This window comes from Condylura cristata, unplaced genomic scaffold (assembly GCF_000260355.1).
Source record: "Condylura cristata isolate star-nosed mole 26May11 unplaced genomic scaffold, ConCri1.0 scaffold00028, whole genome shotgun sequence".
NCBI classification, from domain to species: domain Eukaryota; kingdom Metazoa; phylum Chordata; class Mammalia; order Eulipotyphla; family Talpidae; genus Condylura; species Condylura cristata.
In genome coordinates this window covers 4,310,939-4,332,960 of record NW_004567129.1, presented here as the reverse complement: position 1 = coordinate 4,332,960, position 22,022 = coordinate 4,310,939, and the positions used below count along the sequence as shown (strand labels likewise).

General features: G+C 58.5%; 2 protein-coding genes across 2 annotated transcripts in view; one reads left to right on the top strand and one right to left on the bottom strand.

Annotated features, from left to right (window-relative positions):
- The window catches only part of NECAB2 (N-terminal EF-hand calcium binding protein 2), a gene marked incomplete at its 5' end in the record, with an annotated part of 26,333 nt that extends 20,962 nt beyond the window's left edge, over positions 1-5,371 (top strand). Inside the window, 5 exons of the mRNA XM_004690156.2 lie at positions 143-196; positions 632-744; positions 1,982-2,059; positions 2,688-2,779; positions 3,186-5,371. Of these exons, the coding sequence (XP_004690213.1) occupies positions 143-196; positions 632-744; positions 1,982-2,059; positions 2,688-2,779; positions 3,186-3,214 (366 nt within the window). The remainder of the gene's footprint in view (positions 1-142; positions 197-631; positions 745-1,981; positions 2,060-2,687; positions 2,780-3,185) is intronic.
- Positions 5,371-22,022, bottom strand: SLC38A8 (solute carrier family 38, member 8). The gene is made up of 10 exons (XM_004690340.2): positions 21,834-22,022; positions 18,575-18,773; positions 15,684-15,816; positions 14,762-14,863; positions 12,072-12,129; positions 9,135-9,249; positions 8,265-8,412; positions 7,568-7,776; positions 6,066-6,117; positions 5,371-5,469 (listed from the first exon to the last, which is right to left on the bottom strand). The coding sequence occupies exons 1-10, from the start codon at positions 22,020-22,022 to the stop codon at positions 5,376-5,378; spliced, it is 1,299 nt and encodes a 432-aa protein (XP_004690397.1). The 3' UTR covers positions 5,371-5,375.

The following is a 22,022-nucleotide window of genomic DNA, read 5'->3' as shown; positions in this document are numbered from 1 at the left end:
GTGTGTGGTGAGGCCCATCACCTCCGGGTTGCGTGTGTGGTGAGGCCCATCACCTCCGGGTTGCGTGTGTGGTGAGGCCCATCACCTCCGGGTTGTGTGTGTGGTGAGGCCCATCATCTTCGGCACATGTTTGTGATTTCAGACCGTCTGGTTTGACCTGCAGCAGCGCCTGTCGGATGAAGACGGGACTAACATGGTGAGGCTCGGGCCCCTGTCCACTCCTTTGCTGTGGGCTCCTCCCCGCCTGGGCCAGACTCCCGAGCAGGTGGCCACGGGCACCCTCACGGATGGCCTTTGAGACGAGGCTCTGGCTAACGCCAGCGGGGCCCAGGGCGACCCCATGCACCAGCAGCAGGTCTGCGGGCCATGGCCCTCGTCAGCTCTGAGGGGCAGCCCTGGCCCTCCGCCTGCAGACCCTCGTCTTTCTGTGAGGTGGGGCCACTTCCTGCGTTTGCCTCAAAGTTCTAGTTCTTCCTTAGCCACTTTGCACAGGCCAGGAAGACGTGCCTGGCATGAGGTGTTTCATTTTCTACATACTGCCTGTCCATGTTGCACCCTCGCTGGGGGTGGGGGGTGGGGGTGAGGTGGCAGCCAGGCCCTCAGGTGCCCCGTCCACTCACTGGCCCCGCAGCATCTGCAGCTGGTCCGGCAGGAGATGGCCGTGTGCCCGGAGCAGCTGGACGAGTTTCTGGACTCCCTGCGACAGTACCTGCGGGGCACTGCTGGGGCCCAGAGCTGCTTCCAGTGAGTAAGCCAGAGGGGCTGTGGGGGGGCTGGCAGCTCGGCCTGGGGGGGGGTGTGGTGGGGGAAGAGCAGAGCAGCACCAGCCTCACCACCGGGAACAAACCCTACTCCAGAGAGGCATCTGCAGGTGCGTAAGGGCCAGTTCTTGTGGCTGTGCAAGCCTGGGCACCCCCTCCGCAGCTGACTGGTGAGAGCGGAGCCAGCCCCCGGCGTCCCCGGGGGGATGGGCTCAGGCCAGAGCGCATGCCACTCGGCGGTGTGGCAGGGATCAACCTCGGTGCTGCCCCCGGAAGTGCTGCGCGGGGCACCTGCAGCCGTGTCTTAGTGGCCCCCCCTGGTGCTCAGTGGCTGTGCCCCACTCCTGCCTCCCTCTCGGCCCCAGGGGGCCTTTCCCTGGCGGGCACAGCCGTCCTTCCTGGGGCCCCAGCCCTGCTGTTGTGGGTATCAGGTGGTGCCCTGGGAGGGGGCGGTGCTGCAGGAACTGAGGAAGGGCATTGGGGGTGGGAGCAGCAGCTGGCAACAGTGAGGCCCTGTGTTGGGGAGAGCAGCACCGGGGTGGGAGACTGGTGCTGGGAGGAAGAGACCTGGGGTAACAGGCAGGACCCCCACATTAGAGGTCAGCAGGTGGAAGGCCTCGCTGCTCTTGTGTGGGTGAAGGCTTGGGGTGCAGAGCAGGACCCACAGGCCAGCCGGGAGAGGCGGCCGGCTTGAGAGCAGCTGGCTGGCGCCGAATGAGGAGGCGTGGGAGACTCGGCACCAGGTCCCCGGTGGAGGGTGGTGCAGGGTGCTGAGCCAGCTGGGGAGGGCCAGGGTGTTACGCAGGCCCTCTGAAGCCATGCGGAAGTGGGGGTGCCACGTACAAGTGTGGCGGCTGGGGAGGGCATGGCGAGTGGAGGCCCGAGAGCTTGCGCCAGGGTACACCAGAGGCCCTCTCCCCTGGCCTGCCACAGCAGGGCCTTAGCGGCAGGGGGGCGATTTGCAGTACGGTTTTTTCAAGAAATCGTTGCTCCAGTGAGCTGCTATGAACTGTTCTGGAGGCACCAGAACTTTTCTGTCCGAGGGCAGCAGCAACCTAGGAGCACCTCAGTGTGATGGCCAGTGGGCGCTCTTTCAGGGTTTGGGCGGGTGGCTCTGGGCCCACCCCATCCTGCTGGGACCAGAGAAGGGGGGAGGTGGTCTCCCTGGGGAGTCTGTGGGAGGGCACCTGGGCGCCACACTCACTGGGCCTCTCCCTCAGCGTCACAGCCGTGAGGCTCGCGGATGGCTCCACTTTTGTCGTGTACGAATTCTGGGAGACCGAGGCGGCATGGAAGAGGTAGGCCCCAGAGCGCCAGCCCCCTTGGGGAGGTGATGGGTGCTGGGTGGGCCACCTCGCCCCCGCATACTTCACAGGCCCCCGACCCAGGGGTGGGCGTGTCTGTCAGTGACCCTCCCTGTAGGCGGCTGGGCCTTGGTCCAGTCCCTGGTCAGCCTGGGCGTCTGAGCCCGTCTGAAAACTGCTGCTCTAGGGACGGGGTCCCATTGCCACCAAACCCAGCTCCTTCCTTGGGGTCTGGCCTCCTGCAGGGGTCCGGAGGTGCTCCTGAGCCCCAGCCAGCACTGCCCACACTTGGGCTGCTCAGGCCATGCCACCTCCACCTCAGGGCTTCAGATGCGCCCCGAGAAGGCACGGCTGGACGCCAGGAGTGCTCTGCTGCCCACATGGGGGACAAGGTCCATCAGGGGGCGTGTGCTGGAGCCTGAGCTGCTGCAGTCCTTCCCCCACTGAAGGGCAGGAAACCACTGTCCCCCAACCTGCCACAGCCTCCCAGAGACCCGCATCCTCACACTCAGCCCATCTGCCTGGTGGTGATACCCCACCCTGGGCAGGCCCAGGAGTGAAACTGGACTCTCAGACTTACCACCTTCAGCCCCAAGAGCTAACCGGGGTTCCCCGCTTGCAGGCACCTGCAGAGCCCTGTGTGCAAGGCATTCCGGCATGTCAAGGTGGACACGCTGAGCCAGCCCGAGGCCCTCTCCAGGATCTCAGTGCCAGGTAGAACCCCTGCCCCAGGGATAGATGGCTGAGTGGACAGCAGGCCACGTCTGAGCACCTCTACCCTTTGCTCCCTGAACAAAGTCATGTGAGGATGCAGACTCAGAGGGTGCTCAGGTAGGACCAGCATCAGAAAGTCCCAGAAACGGAAGATGGTTGTAGCCACCGAACAGGGAGGGGCAGAGGGACGTCTCAGAAGATGCAGCCAGGAGTCCCTAGTCACAGGCAGGCCCTATGCTTGAACCCTGCATACCCCGCCAGGTCCAGCTTGCTTCTCCAAGCATGGGGTCACCAGCTGGGCGCCCCAAAGGGCTTTAACCACTGAGGGGAGTGGGCGTGCTTATAGGCAGTCCTTGCTGCCACCTCCGAGGACCCAGTTAATGAGCATCTCTCCTGTCCCCCCCAGCTGTGTGGTGCACAGTGGGCCGAGACTGATCATCATCCTGAAGTCCTGCTCCCCAAGCCCTTGGCCTCTTCAAGAGGAAGTCCCCTATTTTCTAGAAACTTTGGTATACAGCTGTTTTCAAAATATGCCCACAAAAGAATGTATCCTCCTGCTGTGTGAATAAAGGACAACCCCCACCCCTCAAAAACTACTTTCTAGCACACCTCTAATGCATGCTTCAGTCCCTTAGTGGTAGTCAACAGGCAGAAGAAAACGCTGCAGTCTGTTATGAAAGCGCCACCCTTGGCCTCGCCTCAACTTACCCCACCAACCAGGGCGCAGCACGGCGACTGAAGCATTTATTCAAAGGAATATTTTACACCTTTGAAGAAAAGGTAGCATTTGGAACAAAATGGATGGGCTCTGAGGTGATGATGTTGTGTGAAATCAGTCAAAACATGATAGATTACAGATGTTTTCAGTTATCTGTAGAATACAAAAAAATTACATGCAAATAGATGAAATAAAAATTTGAATTCAGACAATGGTTACCAGAGAACGGGGGAAGGCTGGCAGGGGAGGCAGGTGGGGTATGGGCATGAGGGGTTTGCTTTACCTGAAGCATAGATAAAAGTAGAAACTTCAGATACATCTCTAACTCATTTCAGAAAGCCACTGTATTAAAAGCAAGTCCATGAAGCTGTTCTATGTGTGTACAATTTAAGATCAATGTACATCAATTCAAATGTGAAATTTAAAGCACAACGGCACCTTTCTTTGAGGACTGATTACACAATATGGCTTAGGAAGTTGTGGTCCATAATTAAAAAAAATTTGTTCTGTCTTTGATTTTTGATGGTCTGACAAGAACTACCTGGGTGCAGATGCAAGAATGTAGGTGTCCTGTGCTTGTTCCCTTAGGCAGGTCTCCTTCTCCGTTAATACGGTTGCAACTCCTGTTTTTCTTCCCCTCCTGGGAGCCTGACCAGTCTTAGATTTCCTTTTCTAATTTCTTGTAGTTTCCCCAGTTTCCTTCTAAACGTTGGGCTCAAGTCAGACTGCTGATGGCTGCACGGCTCTGCCCAGCTGCTATAACCCACCTGAATTTTACACTGAAAGTGATTTCATACAAATTAAAAAAATGTGAATTAAATCTTAAAAAAAACCTGAAGGCTCAGCCTGAGGGGGAAAAGACAAGGAAGCAGTCGTATCGCCACACACCCACCTGGCCGTGACCTACCTCAAGGGAGGTGTCCTCAGATATCCGCGCCTCCTGGCTGCAGCGTCACCACTGTGGGGGGTGGTTGGGTTGGGGGGTTCTCCAGAGAGGGAGTAAATCCAGCAGCATCCAGGATGGCCCAGGCCAGGGTCCGTGTACAAGCGGTAGAAGCACAGGGGCGCCACCCCATGCTTCTCCCCACCTCTGGCCAAGGCCTCCTCAACTTGGGAGGAGCCTGAAGTCACAGAGCAAACAGTCCCTTGGCTTCTCGGCTGCCAGCCCAGCTAGTGGGAGGGAAAGGGGCTCACATGTGCCCCGCTCTGGAATGTGGGCCAAGTACAGGTTGTGTGGCCACCCGTGAGCATGACTGTCCTTGGGTAGGGACAGGCCTCAGCATTCTCTGAGGCCTGGCTCAGGACCACCCTGCTTGGGGGTCCTACCCACTGTGGGGGTGACCTCTCCTTCCAACTCTGACCGCGACACCCCACAATAGGGATCTTGAGTCTCAGTCCCACCCTCTATTATGGATTAAACTGTGTCCCCTAACTCCTGGAACCCACAACTGTGACCTTGTTTGGAAAGAGAATCTCTGCAGACATGAAAGTAAGATGAGGTCTCAGTTTAGCTGAATTGGGGTCAGCATTCAACCAGTGTCCTCAGAAAAGAGCTATTTAGACAGACACACAGCAAACAGAAGCCGGGGGAGGCAGCTACCGGCCAAGGGGTGCCAGAAGCCAGCAGCAAGGTTAGCGGCTTCTGCCCACAACCCAATCTAAACCACGAGAATACGTTTCTGTTGCTGTAAAGCAGTGGTGGGTGTTATACAGCCCACAGCGGTTTCCCCTCTCCTCACCACTGCACCAGAAACTCCTGGAATGAAGAGGCCCAAACAAGCAACCTCAGAAGATAAGTTATCAGTCTCTAGCACCTCCATGATGAAGTGGCACGATGAGACATTGACGACAGGACACAGATGGCCACCGGGAGAACCCTCAGAAGAGCTCCCAGATGGCCGCCACCGTGCTCTGCCCAAAGATGAAGGTGCCCATCAGCACGGAGACCACTCCCCAGCCCTCCAGGCAGCACCTGCAACCGAGTAAAGAGGCATCAATGCGGCATTTTTGCCCGGTCGGCCAAGGCGTGTTCACACCCTGAAAACATACTTGAAGCCCAACAGGGTCACCCAGGTGGGAACAATTCTGCGTCAGACCCCCAGCTGCAGGGATGGGTTTCTGAGACAGGATTTGAATCGCTTCCCCATCTCCTTCTATAACCTCATTCCCCCCCAATATTTTATCAAAGGAAGTTACGTGGGGGAGGGGACACTAGTTTCAAACTGTCTTCATGTTCTCTTGTAGGGGGATGCAGGAGTAGAAACCCTGAAAACACACAGGTGGGGAGGTGGCTGCTGGGGGCAGAGAGGGATAGGGGCATGGGCCTGTGTCTGGGAGGCCCCGCAGGGCCTGGCGATGGCACAGGCATGCCACCGGGGGCCAAGACCTATAAGGCCAGAGAGCTCCACCCGGGAACCCTCCTGGCGGAGGGAGGGCGTGCAGCGTGACCAGAACAAGCCAGGGTGGGGGGCCTGGGCCCAGTGCCTGCTGAGATGCCCTCCCACCTGGCCCCAGCCTTCATACCCTTTACCTGCAAACCCCCTCAAATGCTGAGGTGGAGATACTCACCTGACTCTCGGTCTGACAGGCTCGAGGCCCATGGCACAAATGAGGCACAGACCTGCAGGGGAAACAAGGAGCACCCCAGTACTGAGTACAGAGCCCCTAAGGAACCGTGGGCCCAAGAAAACCAGGCTTACTAAACCTGCCATCCCTGGGCCCGTAGAGGGCACCAAGCCCCCGCCCCAAGGGTGCCCTGGCGAGGCAGCTCACATAGTGGAAGGCCATCTGCAGGGTGCAGGCTGACTGTCCCCGGGAACCTGGCCTCCGAAGGCCTCGGGTTTCCAATGACAAGGGCACCATCCCCTCCACGCAGTGGCCCTGAACGAGCTCAGCGACTGGCAGCGATTACTGCTCTCGACCTCTCTCTTTTTTCTTTTAATCTCTTAATTCTTTGGCTGGGAGTCAGAGCGAGACAGCTAGGCCTGAAACTCCCGTGCCTTCCCCCAGCCCACACCGCCTTGGCTGCTCACTTCATGCTCAGGCAATAGCAGAGCTGAAGGCCACCACCACCCAGGTCACCAGCAAGGAGCCGACTTTCCTGGGCTGAACCTCGGCCTCATAAAAGGGGCCAAAGGAAGAAACAACACCCTCCTCGGAAGTTCTTCCCAGCGCAGGGTCAGGCTGGGACCCCCTGTCCTTGCAGCCTCACCTCAGACCAGACCACCCTGATTTCCGGCTCACCTGAAGTCCATTTTTCATACCCCCACACCTGCTCCATCTCAGAGTAGCAAAGTGCTTCCACGCCTCTAAATTCTGCAGTGTTTTCCCAAGGAGAGTGAACTCACTCCCCACTGACCTGGGCCCAGAAGCCTGTTTCCTGCTGCCACTCCAGTCTGGAGGCGCCTGCAAAGCCACCTGCAGATCCTTTCTGCGACTCGGTTACCAACAGACACCTAGTTCTCGCCTGTTGCATGAGAGCTGGGGCACACTGCCAAGGTTCCCCTAAATGCCAGTGTGCCTGCCCTGGCTCTGCCATGATTCAGGCTGTGGAGTGCCGGTGCGCCCGGGAATGTGCTGACAGGGCACCCACCGGCTGTGGGAAGCAGTAGGCACTGAACTCCAGGCCCCTCAGATCTGGGCTTCCGGCCTGAGCCCCTGCTGGCCACCCTCGTGCTCCTCCGGGGTCCCCGCCACCTTCCCGGCAGCCTCACCAGTACCCCGGATGGGGCAGCCCTCAGGCCACGCCACAGGCTGTTCAGCACTCACTGCCACTGGAGAGGGTCCGAGGAGACCACCCAGCACAGAAACTGCACTTGCCTCTGCGGTCGGGGCATGCTGAGGACTTCCCGGGGTGCATCTGAACATTTTTAGAAACCACTAGCTGTGCGGCGACTCGCCCTGCTGTGCGCCAGCCTTTGCATTTCCACCGGTGGGGCAGGACAGGCTCCCACCAGGCACACTCGTGCGGGGTGGGTACGGTGAGGGCACCCCAGCCCCTACCCCACTCCCTGACTCCCTGCAGAGACAAGCTAGGGAGGACTTGGGGGGTGGGGGAAGCTGCAGCTCACCTGGGAAGATGAAGATGAAGAAGGAGCTGATGCCGCCAATGATGCCGATGATCTCGCTGAGGTCCGGCAGGAACAGGGCCATGGCGAGCGTCACGGTGACCCACAGGATGGTGAGTGGCATGCGAACCCATGGCCCCGAGGGGTCAGCCAGGGCCTGGGGCACACGCGCCAGCCAGCAGCTCCTCTGCCAGAAATCCTGCATCACCGACCTGGGGGTCAAAGCACCACGGGCACTACGGGCCCCAGGGACTCCCGCCTCTGCGCCCCAGGCTCCCTGCCATTGCCCTGAAAGCCAGCAGGGTGCATCACTCCTCAGGTATGCACCAACCCTCAGGGGTTGAAGTCCATTTTTCATACCCCCACACCTGCTCCATCTCAGAGTAGCAAAGTGCTTCCACGCCTCTAAATTCTGCAGTGTTTTCCCAAGGAGAGTGAACTCACTCCCCACTGACCTGGGCCCAGTTGTCCCCACCCAGCTCTACAGAGAGGGCCCAGGTGGGCACTGAGGCCGACTCGGGAACCAGCCCCAGCCGACACTGTTAACTGGGCAGCTCTGTGCTAGCACCCTAGTTCCCTGCCTCAGAAACAGAGAATTTCCTCCTTCATGAAACGATTCCGCAGGCCCTGTCCTACCTGGGCACCGGCGCCCAGACTGACACTGAGCTGCAGGGACCTGACCCCGCGAGCCAGGCCTCACCTCCCCAGGAAGAGCACAATGGGGTAGACGGTCACAATGGAGATGGCGAAGAAGACCCGGGCGACCACGATGACCACGTCGTTGCCCGGGTAGGACATCAAGATATCAGCAGAAACTTCAGTCCCGAAGGTCAGGAAGCCATAAACCCCTGGAAAGCGGAGGGCAGAACAGGAACTGAGACGTGCGCCTTCACACCCAGCATGCTGACAGCGCCCGCCTGGCGCCCCGAGGCCTTCCCTAGGAGGCCAGAGGCGGGCTGGACGGCCCTCGGGCCATCCCACCCCCCGGCCCAGGCTTCCCTGCCCTGAGTCCACACGAAACTCGGCTCTTCTGACCGAAAGCCCCTGCTGAGCAAAACCGTGGCTGCTACCTTGAGAGCGCTCCCGGAGCACGGCGTGGGCAGGCAGAGCTTAGGAAATGGCAACACCATCTTCCTGCCCTGCGCACACCACCTGACAGACCTGGGCCAGCAGCTGGCAGTGAGCCCATTTCCTATGGGGAAAACCACGACCTGGGCATCACACAGCCTCCATGACAGGCCCAAGGCCAGGGCCGGTACCCTGCTCCACTACAACAGCGTCTCCGAGCACCCGTCTGCCCCGTCCTGGGCACCACCCCAGCTGTTTGGGTTTCCCCTGTGCCCTCTGAGGAGTCCTGTGATCCTGCTGACAGCTACTGAATCTGAAACATCTCCGGCTTTGCCTCATCTAGTCAGGAGACCACAGACAGGCCCTCAAGCACTCTGAGCCTCAGCTTTAAGGTACCCAAAACTCGGGGAGCTGTGCCCAGTACGCGGTAGCCCTCTGTACATACTCCCTGCTCCCATGACCCCGCCACCCCCACATCCAGCCCCAGGCGACCAGGCTGTACCTGTGAGCGAGTAGACGAGGCAGCAGGTCAGCAAGGACGTGACGGAGACGAGCGCCCAGTGAGCCAGGCCCTGGTTGCGCATGCTGCAGTAGACGGACACAGCAGCCTCATGGCACTGGGAGACAGAGGCGCCCGCAGCGAGCTCAGGCCACCGCACATAGCGGGTGCCAGAGTCCCCCCGGAGCCGCTGACACAGTGCTGATGCCCCAAAGACAGGAGAACCCAATGTCCACCACAACCAGGAGCACAGGTGCCTGTAATTCCATGCGGAAAAAGCACGGACACAACCTGCACCCCGTGGGGAAAGCCTCACAGGCCAGACACACACACGCTTCCACCCACGTGAAGCCCACGTGACAGGCCAAGCAGGTCAAGACGGGCTCTCAGTCCCAGTACTACTGTCTCCGCGTGTTGTAGAAAGCCGATTGTCCCTGGCCTCAAATTAGTAGACGTCAGCAGCACCCCAGGGGGGACGAAGGGAACATCTACAGGCATCGTGAGGTGTCCCCTAACCGGGGCTATGGCCACACGGGAATACAGATCCTGTGACTTACCTACGTGTGGCACTGCGCCACCCTCAGAAACCCAGCAGGAAGCGCGGACATGTCACCAAGACAGAGCCCCCAGTGTGACAGACATCGCCACGTGGTGTTTCACAAGCAGCCCAGGGGACCTGAGGCTCAGGCAGGGTTGAGGGTGCTGCTGTGTCCAGATGCACCCACAGGAGCCAGGATACCCCCAGGCTCCCAGGACAGGACTCCCACCACCTCACTTAGTTCGGGGCCTAGTTCCTCTGTGTCGCCAGGCCTCTTGTGTGAGATGTTTGCTTTAGTATCTGGCCATTCGCTGTGTGGCAGCAAAGACACTCTGGGCAAGTATTTCTGGGACCTCACGAGTGCCCAACGGCCTATGGACCAGCTTAACCAGGCAGGGGGTCTAACGGAGCCATTGGTCAAGGTCCCCACCTCTGCATGCGCGCCACAGTCCCCTCCCAGCTCCCAAGAGGACACCAGCCCTGTCAGAAGCTCTGCTTCCTGGGGGTCCCAAACGACAGCATCCACTGGGGTCCCAGCACTGCGGTCTAAGTAGACATGACGCTCACAGGGGTGTGTGGGGAGGGGTGGGCACGATGGCATCCTAAGTGCTTGGCTCTGAGAGGAAACTCAGCCGTCTCTGGAGGACGGGTGGCTCTGGTCACTGGGAAATGGAAAGCAGGGCCGAGCAACACAGGCTGACCACCAGCTGCAACAGCCTAAGCACCCACTGATGAGGAGCATAAACAGTGTCCACACGGGAGGCCTGACGTGGCCATCAAAAGCAACAGGGGTCACAGCCCACACAAACCTCATCAGCCAGCTACGGGAAAGGCACCCATCCCCAAGACCGAGTCCTGACATCCAGAACAGGCCCTGGTTGCTGTGGGGTGGGGAGTGAGCCATGACTGCCAAGGGGTATGGGTTTCTCTGGGGTTGAAGCGAATATTCTAAAATTGATCGTTACTGCCGAGCTCTGGATACACAGAAGCCACTGAGCTCAGTGCCACAGTGAGCCGGCCGCTCCGGGCACCGCCTCCCAAAGAAGCTGTTAAAGGGGACACCAGTGAAGCCCCAAGTGTGGCCAGGGCAGCTGGGAACAGAGCACACACCCCACCCCTGCTCCTCCCAGACCCCTTGCCAGGCTGCACAGGCTGGGGGTGGCCCTCTGCTAAACGAGGGGGAAGAAGAGTGTCTGAGCCAGGTGAGAAGTCCTGATGACAACAGGTAACCCCCATTTTCCCTCACCCAACTTCCCACCCTCTTCATCTGCATCCATCCACTCTTCCCCCCCACCCCCAACTGTCCACAGGAACCTGACAGCTTTGCCACTGGTCAGGGCCGGCAGCCAGTCCTTACCCCACCCACCCTGCCATCACATCTTCGGGCCTAGTTTGCAGGAGAATCAGTGAGGGAGCCAAAGCAATGGGAAGCAGCCGCTCCCGGCACGCCAGCGGGCTACCACATCACACACAGCTGACAGCAAAATACTGGGTGTGTGAGAAGCAATGTGAGAAACCCCCGAGTCATGCGAAGCCACTGAAATTGGCTCCGTTATAAGGAAGGGAAACGGAGATGCTTCAGATTCTGTTCAAAAGTGGTTTTCAAAGAAAACGTATGAAGAAAAGAGTTGGGGGCCGGTTGCTTGCCAAGGAAACGGCCCTTGTTTGGTTGCGGGGGGGCGGTGTCAACCCTGCACCAATAGGATTTTACTTTGGGGTGACTCGGGGGGCCACGGGGCAGGTAGGTGGGTATTTCTGGGAGAGAAGCAAATCTTCCCTACAATAAACAGTGACAGAAAAGAGTCCACTGGCTCCTGGAGGAGACGGAACCCTGAGGGAGACAATGTCCCTCTAGCCCATCCACGGCTGACCACAGCCACTCCCCAGACCCAGGCCCCGCGTCCGTGCTGTCCCCTCTAGCTGGACCCCCACCACGGGCGCCTCCTCTGCGGTCTCCAGAAGCTGTGGCCTCCGTGCAGCCAGAGCACACCAGAAGCCCATCCCCGGGACATCGCACAACACCGGCCCTCACGCAGGCACCTGCCGGGCATCCCGCTGCCCCACTGCCCTCTCTCTGAGGGCCTGGGGCCGAGCCACTAGCTGTTCTAGTCCCCTGGAAAATGAGCAGCTTGGTCTCCAGCACCATCACAGCCCTGCAAGGGTTTTGTACCGGGGAGGGGACAAGTCTGAACCCCCACATCCTTCTGTGAACCCAGCAGACATGGTACTGCTGGTGCCTGTCGGTGACTGAGTTCCCAAGCCCTAGAGCACAGATGCAAGCCCACAGCACATTCCCTGGGAGACAGCCCACGGCCCAGCCCTCTGGTAGCAGGCTGCTCGCCAGGGAGAGGGTCTTCTGTCGCCTACAAAGCCACAGGCCTCCAGGCCGACACTGAGATTACCTGGAATCCGAAGCAGATGGTGGGGAAGACGCTGAACACAGAGGTCCAGGAGGAAGCGCTGTAAATAGACCAGAACAGGTGCATATTATGAAAAGTTATATTCTAGACAACCTGCAGCTTGGATGGGAGTTGAAGGGATACAAGGAAGATGGAATTGTGACTGTAAGATACACTTTAGTTACTGCACCTGCTACCAGGTCTGGTGTGGGGGAGGGAAAGGATGGAGGTTAAATGCTGCACTATCTAAATACATCTATGCTGACAAGTTAACGAAGTTGCTGCGCTGACAGAGATGGGCAGGAAAGAGAACTCCCCACCTCCCTCTTGAGGCTGGCAGCCTACTGGCAATGAGGTTAGGGGCTGGTTCACATCTGAGCTTGTCGTCTGCTCAGGCCTCTCAGTGGTCCTGCCAGAGGGCACCAGCTCCCTGGCACAGAGACCCCTAGGAGTCAGTCTGCAACGCCTTCAGAGAAACACAGCAGAGTGGGGCATAACCAGAATTGGCGCGTGCTGGCTGGGACAGAATCAAGGTCCCAGAGAGACCCGCCACCTAACACTGGGAACCCATGAGTGTGTCATGTGACAGAGCAAAAGACATTGCAGATGGGATTAAATTTAAGGACTCTGAAAGCAAGATGTCCCGGACTACCAGGCCGATGGACCCATGAATCCCTGGAGTGTGAGCAGCTTCCCGAGCAGTGATCAGAGCTGTGCTTCCAGAACCAGTGAAGAGAGGGAATGGCACTGGCTTTGCACCATGGGCCAAGGAATGCAGGTGCCGACAGAAGTAGAAAAGCAAAGCAATGATTCATCCCTGGAGCCTCCTTGATTTCAGCCCCCCGGGCTCATTATGGGCTTGTGACCTGTTTTAAGCCACCAAAATGGTGGTGATTTCTTAGGGCAGCCTCCGAAAACTGCCAACGGGGGGGGGGGGTCCCCTGTTCTATTCTGCTCTGGCTGAGCCCACCTTCCGACTGCCCTGCACCACCTGCCGCTGCTGGCCCAGCCCGTCGGCAGCCAGCAGCAGGGGCCCAGGCGCACTGCCCCCCGGCCTGCCTGTGTGCGCAGGGGCTCAGCTGAGACGTTCCTGTCGCTGAGCGGCCCGGCCCACCCACCTGAAGGGTTAGTAGGGACCCAGCCCTCCCACCTCTATTTTCCCTTCTCTGCTGGACTATGCCCATCACCAGGCACATGAGCTGTGGCCTCTAGCCTCAGTTCTGCCTCTCCTCTCCTGGAGAGCTCTTTTCGTCTTTGCTGAAACCTACCCACAGCCTCAGCCCCTCTCCCGCCCTGACACAGCTCATCATGCCACCAAAGACCTCCGCAGCCAGTCTGGAGCCCAGACTCGGCTACCGTAATGTGGGAGCAGCGTGTGGCACTGACCACTCAGCCTTCCTAAGTGTCCCTCGCCGACTTCTAAGCCCTCCTCCCAGTCATCCTCCATACTGGGTTGTTACTGTCTCCAAAATTACCTCCTCAAAACAAAGCCAATTGAAATAGGCTCTTCACAGATGTACTTAAATTGAGATGAAGGTAGAGTGGAGGGATCACAGAACGGAAAAGACGCAGGGAAGATGGCCACATGACCACTGGGGCAGAGACAAAGGAAGTGTCTCCAGGCCCAGAACACCCAGGACTGCTGGGACCACCAGGAGCTGGAAAGGCAGGGAGCCCAGAAGCCATCCCCACCACGCTAACTTTGGGCTTCATGTCTCCAGGTCTGAGGAGAACCTGTTTTCAGCCAGCATGCTCACAGGCATTTGTTACAGGGGCTCAATGAGCACATAAACCCTCCTACCTCCTCACCAGAACCCCATCTTCCCCAGCTCCCTTCCCTGGCCTCCCAGTGCATGATGAACAGGCAGGCCGAGCACAAGGGACCCCCTTCTCCCCAGACTGGCGCACCAGTGCCCATCGCATCCCTCCCTCCGGCCTGGCCTCTCTGGAGACAGATCTTGGCCGGCAACCTGGTCTCAAAGATGGCTTCAACATGTCCCATCCAGCCTCGGGCGCCTCTGCACCCCACCCATCGGGGAAAGGGCATGTGTGACATCCCGGTGGTCAGGGTCAAAGCCCAAAGGCACCTGGACCCTCCCCTCTCACACTCCATTGCGGACCCCACGCCAGGAGGCGCTGTAGTGTTGGCGCGGCCCAGTCAGAACCAACAAGCTGTAGCCCTTGACAACGAAAAGCTCAGCGTGTTGGACCACTTGCAGGGCCCTATGGGCACGGTGGTCACATCTGTCACCTGCCCCCACCCCCAAGACTGCCTGCCGCCGCAGATGTGAGCTCAGACCTTGCTGTGCTCAAAACCCTGTGGGGCGTGGAGGGCTCACCTTACCCAAGCCCCATCCCAAACCTGCCCCTCCACCCCCATCCCGATACCCTGGCTGGAGGGTGACACAGGCCTCCAGGCATCACTGACCTTCTACCCAAGCACCTGCATCTTTAGATGGGTTTTGCTGTCTCCAGTGTGTGGACAACACATGTGGGTCCAGAGTTGCAGGCTGGGGTGGCATTTTGTGCCTTTATATCCCTGGGCCTGTCCCTGTCTGTCCTGAAGGAGGAAAGTGGCCAGCCCTGGGCTCCATCACGATGAACACAGAGCAATTTTTGGGGAAGAGGGTTCCTCTTCCAAAAGTCTCTCTCAGCCCCCCGGGAAACCATGAAAAGGCACCCCTCAGACTCACCTGAGTGCAGCGCGGGGCTCCCGAGCAAGCGCCTGGGGTCCCGTGTAGTGCTGCACCACGATGACCAGGGTCAGGTAGCAGGCAGCCAACGTGCCTAGGATGCTGACAGAGGCGCAGGTGAGGGGCCCCTCAGGTGGGTGCCATGTACCAGCCAAGCACAGGACACCCCCCACCCCACCCCAGAGGGTCAGGGAATCCTACAGAGGGAGTAGTCCCTGGCATGGGAGTCCATGTGCCAGCTCTGCCCAAGGCAGCGAGATGCGAGACCAAGTTCTCCCGCTTTCAGCCTCAGCTTCCTTGTGTGTGTAATGGGCACAGCGGGAAGGCCATTTGAGGGAGGCAGGGCTGTTCTCCACCCAGAGGTCGGATCTGCCCCGCTCCTCACCAGGGACTTGTGACTGCTACTGATGCCTGCGTCTCACAATGAAAGCCACACGTCCACGTCCTGACACCGCTTGCTCTCTCACGGCAGCAGGGAAGAGGCCCCAAGTCACCGAGGAGAACGAGGGAGACTGACCAGGGCTGGAGGCAGGGAGGCGCTGGTCTCCTGCCCACGCTGCCCCCTTCGTTTCCAAGGTAGAGTCTACAGTTGCTCCTGACCCCAGAGGGGAAGGCAGGTGGCACGTTTGTACCGGCACTTTTTGACTTTCCTTCAAGAGTGTCTCTCAAGTCTCGGAGCAGATGAGAAAATAAAGGTGCACCTGTGTCCCTGGTACGTGCGCACAGGTGTATGCGTGACAAGTCTGCAACGGTCAGCCAGCAGCTGCTGGCAGCAGGCGAGGCCGCACAGGAGCTTTCCCCTATTTCCTATCACTCACATCTTTATTTTCCTGCCCTGTCCTAGGGGAAGCCCAAGCTGGCCACCCACCACCAACACCGCTGCTGCGGCTCCCCAGGCCTCTGTGACCACCTGCAGGCTTACCTTGTGTACTTCTGGAAGCCGATTTCCCTTGGGGCCGACAGGGGCAGGATGACCAGCACAGAGAGCAGGGTCAGGGTGAAGTGCTGGTCTGCATACCAGGGCTGCGGGGAGCTGGGCAGGAGGAATTCACACACTGGTGGGAAGGAGGGGGGCGCTCAGCGGGCCCAGCGAGAAGGACCCCAGCTGTGGTGCCGGGGTGCATCCCGGGAGGGGGGGTTCGCCGAGTCAGTCCCCTAGGCATCAAGGCCTGGGATGACAGGCGTGACGGAGATGCTGTCACATGCCACCAAGGATGGCACCCCACGCAAATTCATTGCCAGCCAGACACAGCTCAGCTGTTGAAACCCAGCCCCGGAGGGCACCTGCCCAAGGCACCCTGGCCCTCAGGTTCTAATGAAAGATCCTCTGTCTTCCCAGAATCCCAGTGGTGAGGGGGCCCCCAGAGGCCTGTAGCCACCTTGCACTAGGGCTGTGCTTCCCTGTGGCTACTGCCACCACCTCAGGGAGTGACTGAGAACCACCAATTCGTTATCTGTTAGGGACTGTGGGTGCAGAACGAGCACAGGGCAGGGCCACTTCTGCTCCCTGTGGCGTCAGGTAGGTGACCTCATGGAGCTTGTCCGGAGGAGGACAGGTCTGGGGAGGGTGGAAGGAGAATCAAGCAGGGCCTCCTGCACTCTCAGGGTCTCCCCACAGGGACTCCCCAGCAGGAGACTCTGCCATTGGGGTGTTCCTGGAGACCGTAGTGCCTGCCCTCCGCAAGGCTGGCCTGGAACTGGCCTGGGTCACATCTTCCCTTCTGTTCATGCCGAACTGTCATGGAGCCCCCGACTTAAGGGAAGGAGACAGACACCCCAGCAACCTCTCAATGAAAGGAAATCAAAGAATCCGGCAGTGTACTTCTGTCACAGCAAGATGGAAAATTTGCAGTTGACATAAGCAGCAAGGCAACGGGGCGGGGGTGGGGGGAAGGAGGGGAAGCAAATGGGGAGATGGCAAGAAGCAGGGGCTGGAACTGCTGGGTGGTTGGGCCCCGCCGCCCCGGCAGTGTGGGCGTGGGCTGAGCGCCGGCCCACTGCCCACTTGTGTTGCTGTAACTCAACCCTGCTGCTCTGACCAAGCAACATGGCCAGTCATGCGAAGAAATAAATGCCTCGTGAGAATAGCTTGTTTCTGCTGCAAGACAGAGGAGAGTGCCACACCAAAGGCATCAGACAGAGGCTCACGTGGAAGCGTGTTCTGGGCCAGCAAGGGGACACGCACCCAAGGGCAGAGAGGCCTGGTGAGCGTTAAACCCTGGGGAGCGCAGCACCCAACGCGAGCCGCCAGGAAGACCCGGCTCTGTATCAGGCAGCACCCGCTGCTTCCTGAGCCCGCACTTTCTCAAGCCCCTCCGTGTCCTCAGCCCCAGCCGCTTCCTCACGCGGCAACGCCCCCAAGCACCCAACTTCTCTTTAGCCCCAAGCGGCGTGGCCTTGCCATCCGAGCAGCCAAGTGGTAATGCACAGGGGTGCTCTCTGCCAGCACCCGCCAGAGCAGGGGGCTGCGCCCTAATCAGGGCTGCGTTACGGAGCCTCAGACTCCTCAACACAGCTACACTCCCACCGGACTTGTCACAGGAAGGCAGGAGATTGTACCCCCCGAGAGGTTCAGATTTACCAGCCTTGGTACGTTTGGGGATAAGGGTATTTCCCAAGACCTGCGAGCCTTCCACACGCTCTCCAGAGGCTGGACCTTTTCATTCACGGTTCAAGAGACAGAACAAACACAGAACGCTGGACCGAAATCCAACCACATCAGTAATTACATTCCAATTAGACATCTGAGAGCACTAAGGTGACAAAAAAGCAAGACCCAACCATCTGCTGCGTGCGAGGAATGCATTTTAAAGTCTCAGGTTCCACAGGGAAGGCGGGAAGAGAAATGGACTGGGAAGGTGCATCTACGCAGCTGGAACAGCTACATTCACAGCAGAAAGGGCCATTTAGTGACAGCTTTGCAGGAACAAAGAGATATCTCCCGGCAGCAAAGAGCGATTCACGGGTGAATTCAACAGCAGAGCTTCCATAACTGTGAGACCAAAACAGACAGAATGGAAGGAACAACAGACAAAATCGGCAGTCACAGCTGGAAATTTTCACTTCCCTCAGAAGCTGATAGAACAGACCCTCACTATACACTGCACCCCTCAGTCAATAACACTGCGAGAGTTCTAGCTGCTCAAAGCTGTGGACCACCTGGATATACATATACAGAAAGTTCTAGAACTCCGCATCCACTGCAGAATACAGGGAACGCTCACTGAGAGACCACGTAGAGGCCGTGAGGCCAGTCTCCCAATGCACTACTGTGAGTCCACCATGCAATTAAGGCCAAAAAGGATCAAGAAAACTGCCCATAAACTGGAAATCAAGCCACATGATTTAGGTACCCTACAAGTCAAAGAAGAAAGCAGAGCAGAAAGAGCAATTATTTTGGATGGCATGAAATGAAAAGGAAAACTGGTAGAAGCAACTAAAGCAATGTTTAAAGAAACTATTAGCGGGGGACAGAGGCCAAGGTTGTGAGCGGAGGTAGGGGAGCTGGGGAAGGGGGAGCCGAGTCTGTCTTCCCGAAAGTCAAGGTGCTGGCGGTTCTCTCTCAATCATAGGGGTTCCACTGAGTGGGCTTGTGAGCCATCCATAAATGAGGTACACCGCCCCCCAGCCACGAGCCATCAGAGCCACTGCCTCTCCCCAAGAATCTCCTGGTGCTGAGAATCACGGGTGCCCCCACCTTCTTCGCCTACCCACCAGGAGGCTCAGAGACGGTCATGACCTCTGCGGCCGCCCAGCCCAGTGTCTACTGCCCGCTCATCAGGCTCATCAGCCCGGGACCAAGCAGATACTTACACTTCTCCAGCTGGTCCCCAATCACCCTGAGGAAGGCCACGGAGATCATGAGCAGATTGACACTGAAGCAGACCTCGCACAGTTTCCCGATGGTGGGGCCACACAGTTCTCCCACCACACTCTGGTAGGTGGCCTGGCCGCTGACAGAGGCTGCGTAGCCCAGGATGACCAGTCCACTGATCAGAAAGACCAAGGAGACCTGCAGGGCAGGGGAGCATGGGCCAGGGTACGCCAGGCCTGCTGCCCAGCCAGCTGCCCGGGGACACTGCCATCACTCCCCCTCAGGCCCATCACCAGCAGAAGCCATGTTTGCCTATAGCCCTGGGGCCATCCCCACCTGCCACCAGGCCCAGCCCTGAACCCAGTGCTGCAGCGAAGGCCCATGGCAGGGCACCCTGGCTCCATGTCTGTAAATCTGGGATGCTCATCAATATGGACCAATTGACAAATGAGGCCGCAGAAACCCAAAATTTCATTCAGTCTCCTGAAGTCCCCCGAGCTGTGGGCGAAGCGGCAGGAAAGCAGAGCAGGCAGGATCCAGCACACTGGGTTCAGATTTGAGCTCTGCTCAGTGGGTGGGGTCGACCATCTACCTGCTCCTCTGTCTGCAAAATGGGTTGGCCTCCCCTCCCCCGGGGGTGCTGTGAGACACTCAGACTCAACAAACAGGTGACTGAGACCTTACCTCAGGGCCCCAGAGCAAGCGCCCAGGATCTGCTGAGCACTTATTCTCCATGCTAGGCTTTTCTCATGCGCTCCCCAGGATAGCCTATGCTTCCAACGCAGGGCGGGGCGTCCAGGGTGCACGCCACAGGAGCTCGTCACTGCTGGCTCTGCCACAGCTCCAGCCCAGCAATCATGCCTCCGTGTGCCGGGAGCCCCTTAATTTGGGGTACACTGGACTTTCTGCACATGAGATGCTTGAAAGCCTCTCTAGCACCAACAGCTACATGTCCCTAAGCTGAATTGATCTCCAGGCCCAAACTACTCGCCCACATTTCTTTGGAGAAAGCATGAACCAGAAGGGGCTCATCTGGAAAGCCCAGGGGAGGAAGAAAGGTTGTCTTCAGAAGCAGGTCACGCCCCTGGATTAGCAGATTTGGTCTTTATCATCCAGAAACCACTTTGGAGCTGCTGGAAGCAACCTTTCAGAGTCAGAACACCTTACTCCCTCCAGCCACTGGACCTCTGCCCGTACCAGTCCCTACAACTCTCTTTCCTGAGCACATTTCCTCTAGAAGTAGGTGGAAGGGTGGGCCCCCCACAGATAAGCCCACACTCCCAACCTGTGGAAGTGAGTCAGTGAGCCCAGTCTCTGCAGATGTAAATAATAAACATGCAATTAATGAAAAGGGTTTTTGCAGGTATAATAAAAATCATCCTGGATCATCCACCTGGATCCACGCCCAACGACAAATCTCTTTGTAGGAGGCATCAGAGGAGACACAGAAAACTGTGCAGGAGCCTGAGGGAGAGCCGCCAGGAGCTGGAAGAGGCAGGAAGGAGGGAGCTGGCCCTGCCACCCTGGATCTCAGACTTCTAGCGCCCAGTACGGAGACCGTGACTGCTGTTTTCAGCAGTCAGGCCAAGCCCCGGGCACCGACACATCACCTGTGCATGCATTAGAGGCCCTAACCCACCAGACGGTGAGCTCCCTGACAATCAGGATCGCGTCTGGGTTTGTTTACCAATTAACCCCAGAAAGGAGCCTGGCACACAGCAGGCACTCAGGAGGCATTCTGGAGGAAGGGGGAGAAGGGAGTTCAGAGGGAGCGGAGGTGCTGCGCAGAGGGGCAGCACAGAGCCTCTGACTCTGAGGGTTCCTCCTCTCTGCAGCTTCAGGGGGTCACGGTTCGCCCAGTCTCATTTGGCCTCCAGTGCGAAGGGGTCAGAAGAGACCAACACGCTCCACCACTGTGCCCCTGGAAAAGGGCAGAGTCTCAACACATAAGGAGGGAGGTAGGTTTCAGTCTCTTCCACTGCCCAGACTGAGCCACCACCAGACATCCCTTTCTCTGGCAGCTCTGCATGAAAAATCAACAGCTAGGAAGGGGAACAGTGTTTGCTGATGACCAAACTGACTCTTTCCCTCACTGGGAGTTTCCACTGGTTCACGTTCTTAAGTCTACGGGGATCCAGGCAGAACAAAAGCCATGCCAGCAGCAGCCGAGTCAGCAAGGAGCCAGTCAGGAATGGCTGACTTCAGGCCCACCCAGACCTCCAGGTCAGGATCTCATTGCACAGGGAACCTTGGAGGTGTGTGCAAAGTGAGAAGTGGTCACATTGGTCACACCTGTACTTGGCCATGGGTCCTCCCACCCTCAGCCCCACCTACTTTACCACTCAGCCTTTGTGGCGAGAGAGGGAGCTCCTTCCTTGGGCTCCGGAAGGCCAGCCTTTCTGCCTCATGTGTCCAAACACAGGCATGCTGGCCCTCATATGCACCTGGACACCCCATTCCGCTCTGCCAGGACTCAGGTCAATTTCACCTCTTCAGCAAGGTCTTTGCTGACTGCCCTGCAACATGTCGTCCCACCTTATGCCTCCTGACACTGCCCACCACCTGACACTACGTTGGGCTTCTATCTTTTAGGCTTTCCCCATATAAGCTTCACGGCGACACTCCAACCATGAAGGGGGATGCCAGGCCACACCAGACACTACCCAGGCAGGATTCAGCAGTTTCCAGGACACAGAAGGTCCTGAAGATGTCAGTTTTAACCCAGCTATACCAGCTGGCAGCCCTAACAGTCGAGACAATGCCTGCCAGTGAGCTCACCATGGAACAAAACGCCGTGTTCCCAACAGACGGTAGAAAGGAATCTTTGTAAGTAAGGTGAAGCTGTGCTGGTGACTGGCTCTTTCCACCACAGCTCAGCTACCCAGGCATTGTGGTGGGGTTTGGGGCTGGCCCTGTGGGACACTGTGGAAGACCTGACCCAGCAGGACATGGAAACACCACAGCCCTGAGTCTTAGGTGCTGAGCTGAGGCCGCAGCAGCTGCTCAGAGTGCGCCCCGCCCACCGACAGTGTTAGATCACACGACCACTCGACGCAGGCATCCTGCACTCACGGGTTCAGCAGGTCTCTCCCTGCCAGCCCACCCCAACCACAGAGGTCACCCTCAGCAGCACCAAGCGCATGGTCTTCTCCCCTGGCGAGCCAAAGGGGACAAAGCCGAATACTGAGGAAGGTGTTTCTGAGACAGAAGCAACCCCAGCACCCCACCGTCCCCGCTCAATGCTTGCCGGGTGCTTACCAGCTCCACCAGGAGGGCAGGGGCCACGCCTCCTGCCTTGTGGAAGGCCCAGGGGAAGTTGAGCAGGCCGGCCCCCAGCGCGGATTTCAGGAGAATGAAGCTGGCGCCCAGTGAGGACAGGCCGGGGCTGGGGGCCACAGGGCCCTGCTTTATCGAAAGGCCTCTGCTGTGTGGGCTTCCGCCCTCCAT

Coding starts and splice junctions, on each gene's coding strand:
- SLC38A8 (XM_004690340.2), bottom strand. CDS start 22,022: ATGGAGGGCGGAAGCCCACACAGCAGAGGCCTTTCGATAAAGCAGGGC. Junction 8,413..9,134: donor CCTCGTCTACTCGCTCACAG/GTACAGCCTGGT, acceptor TCCGCTTTCCAG/GGGTTTATGGCTTCCTGACC. Junction 5,470..6,065: donor CCTGTCAGACCGAGAGTCAG/GTGAGTATCTCC, acceptor ACTCGGTTGCAG/GTGCTGCCTGGAGGGCTGGG.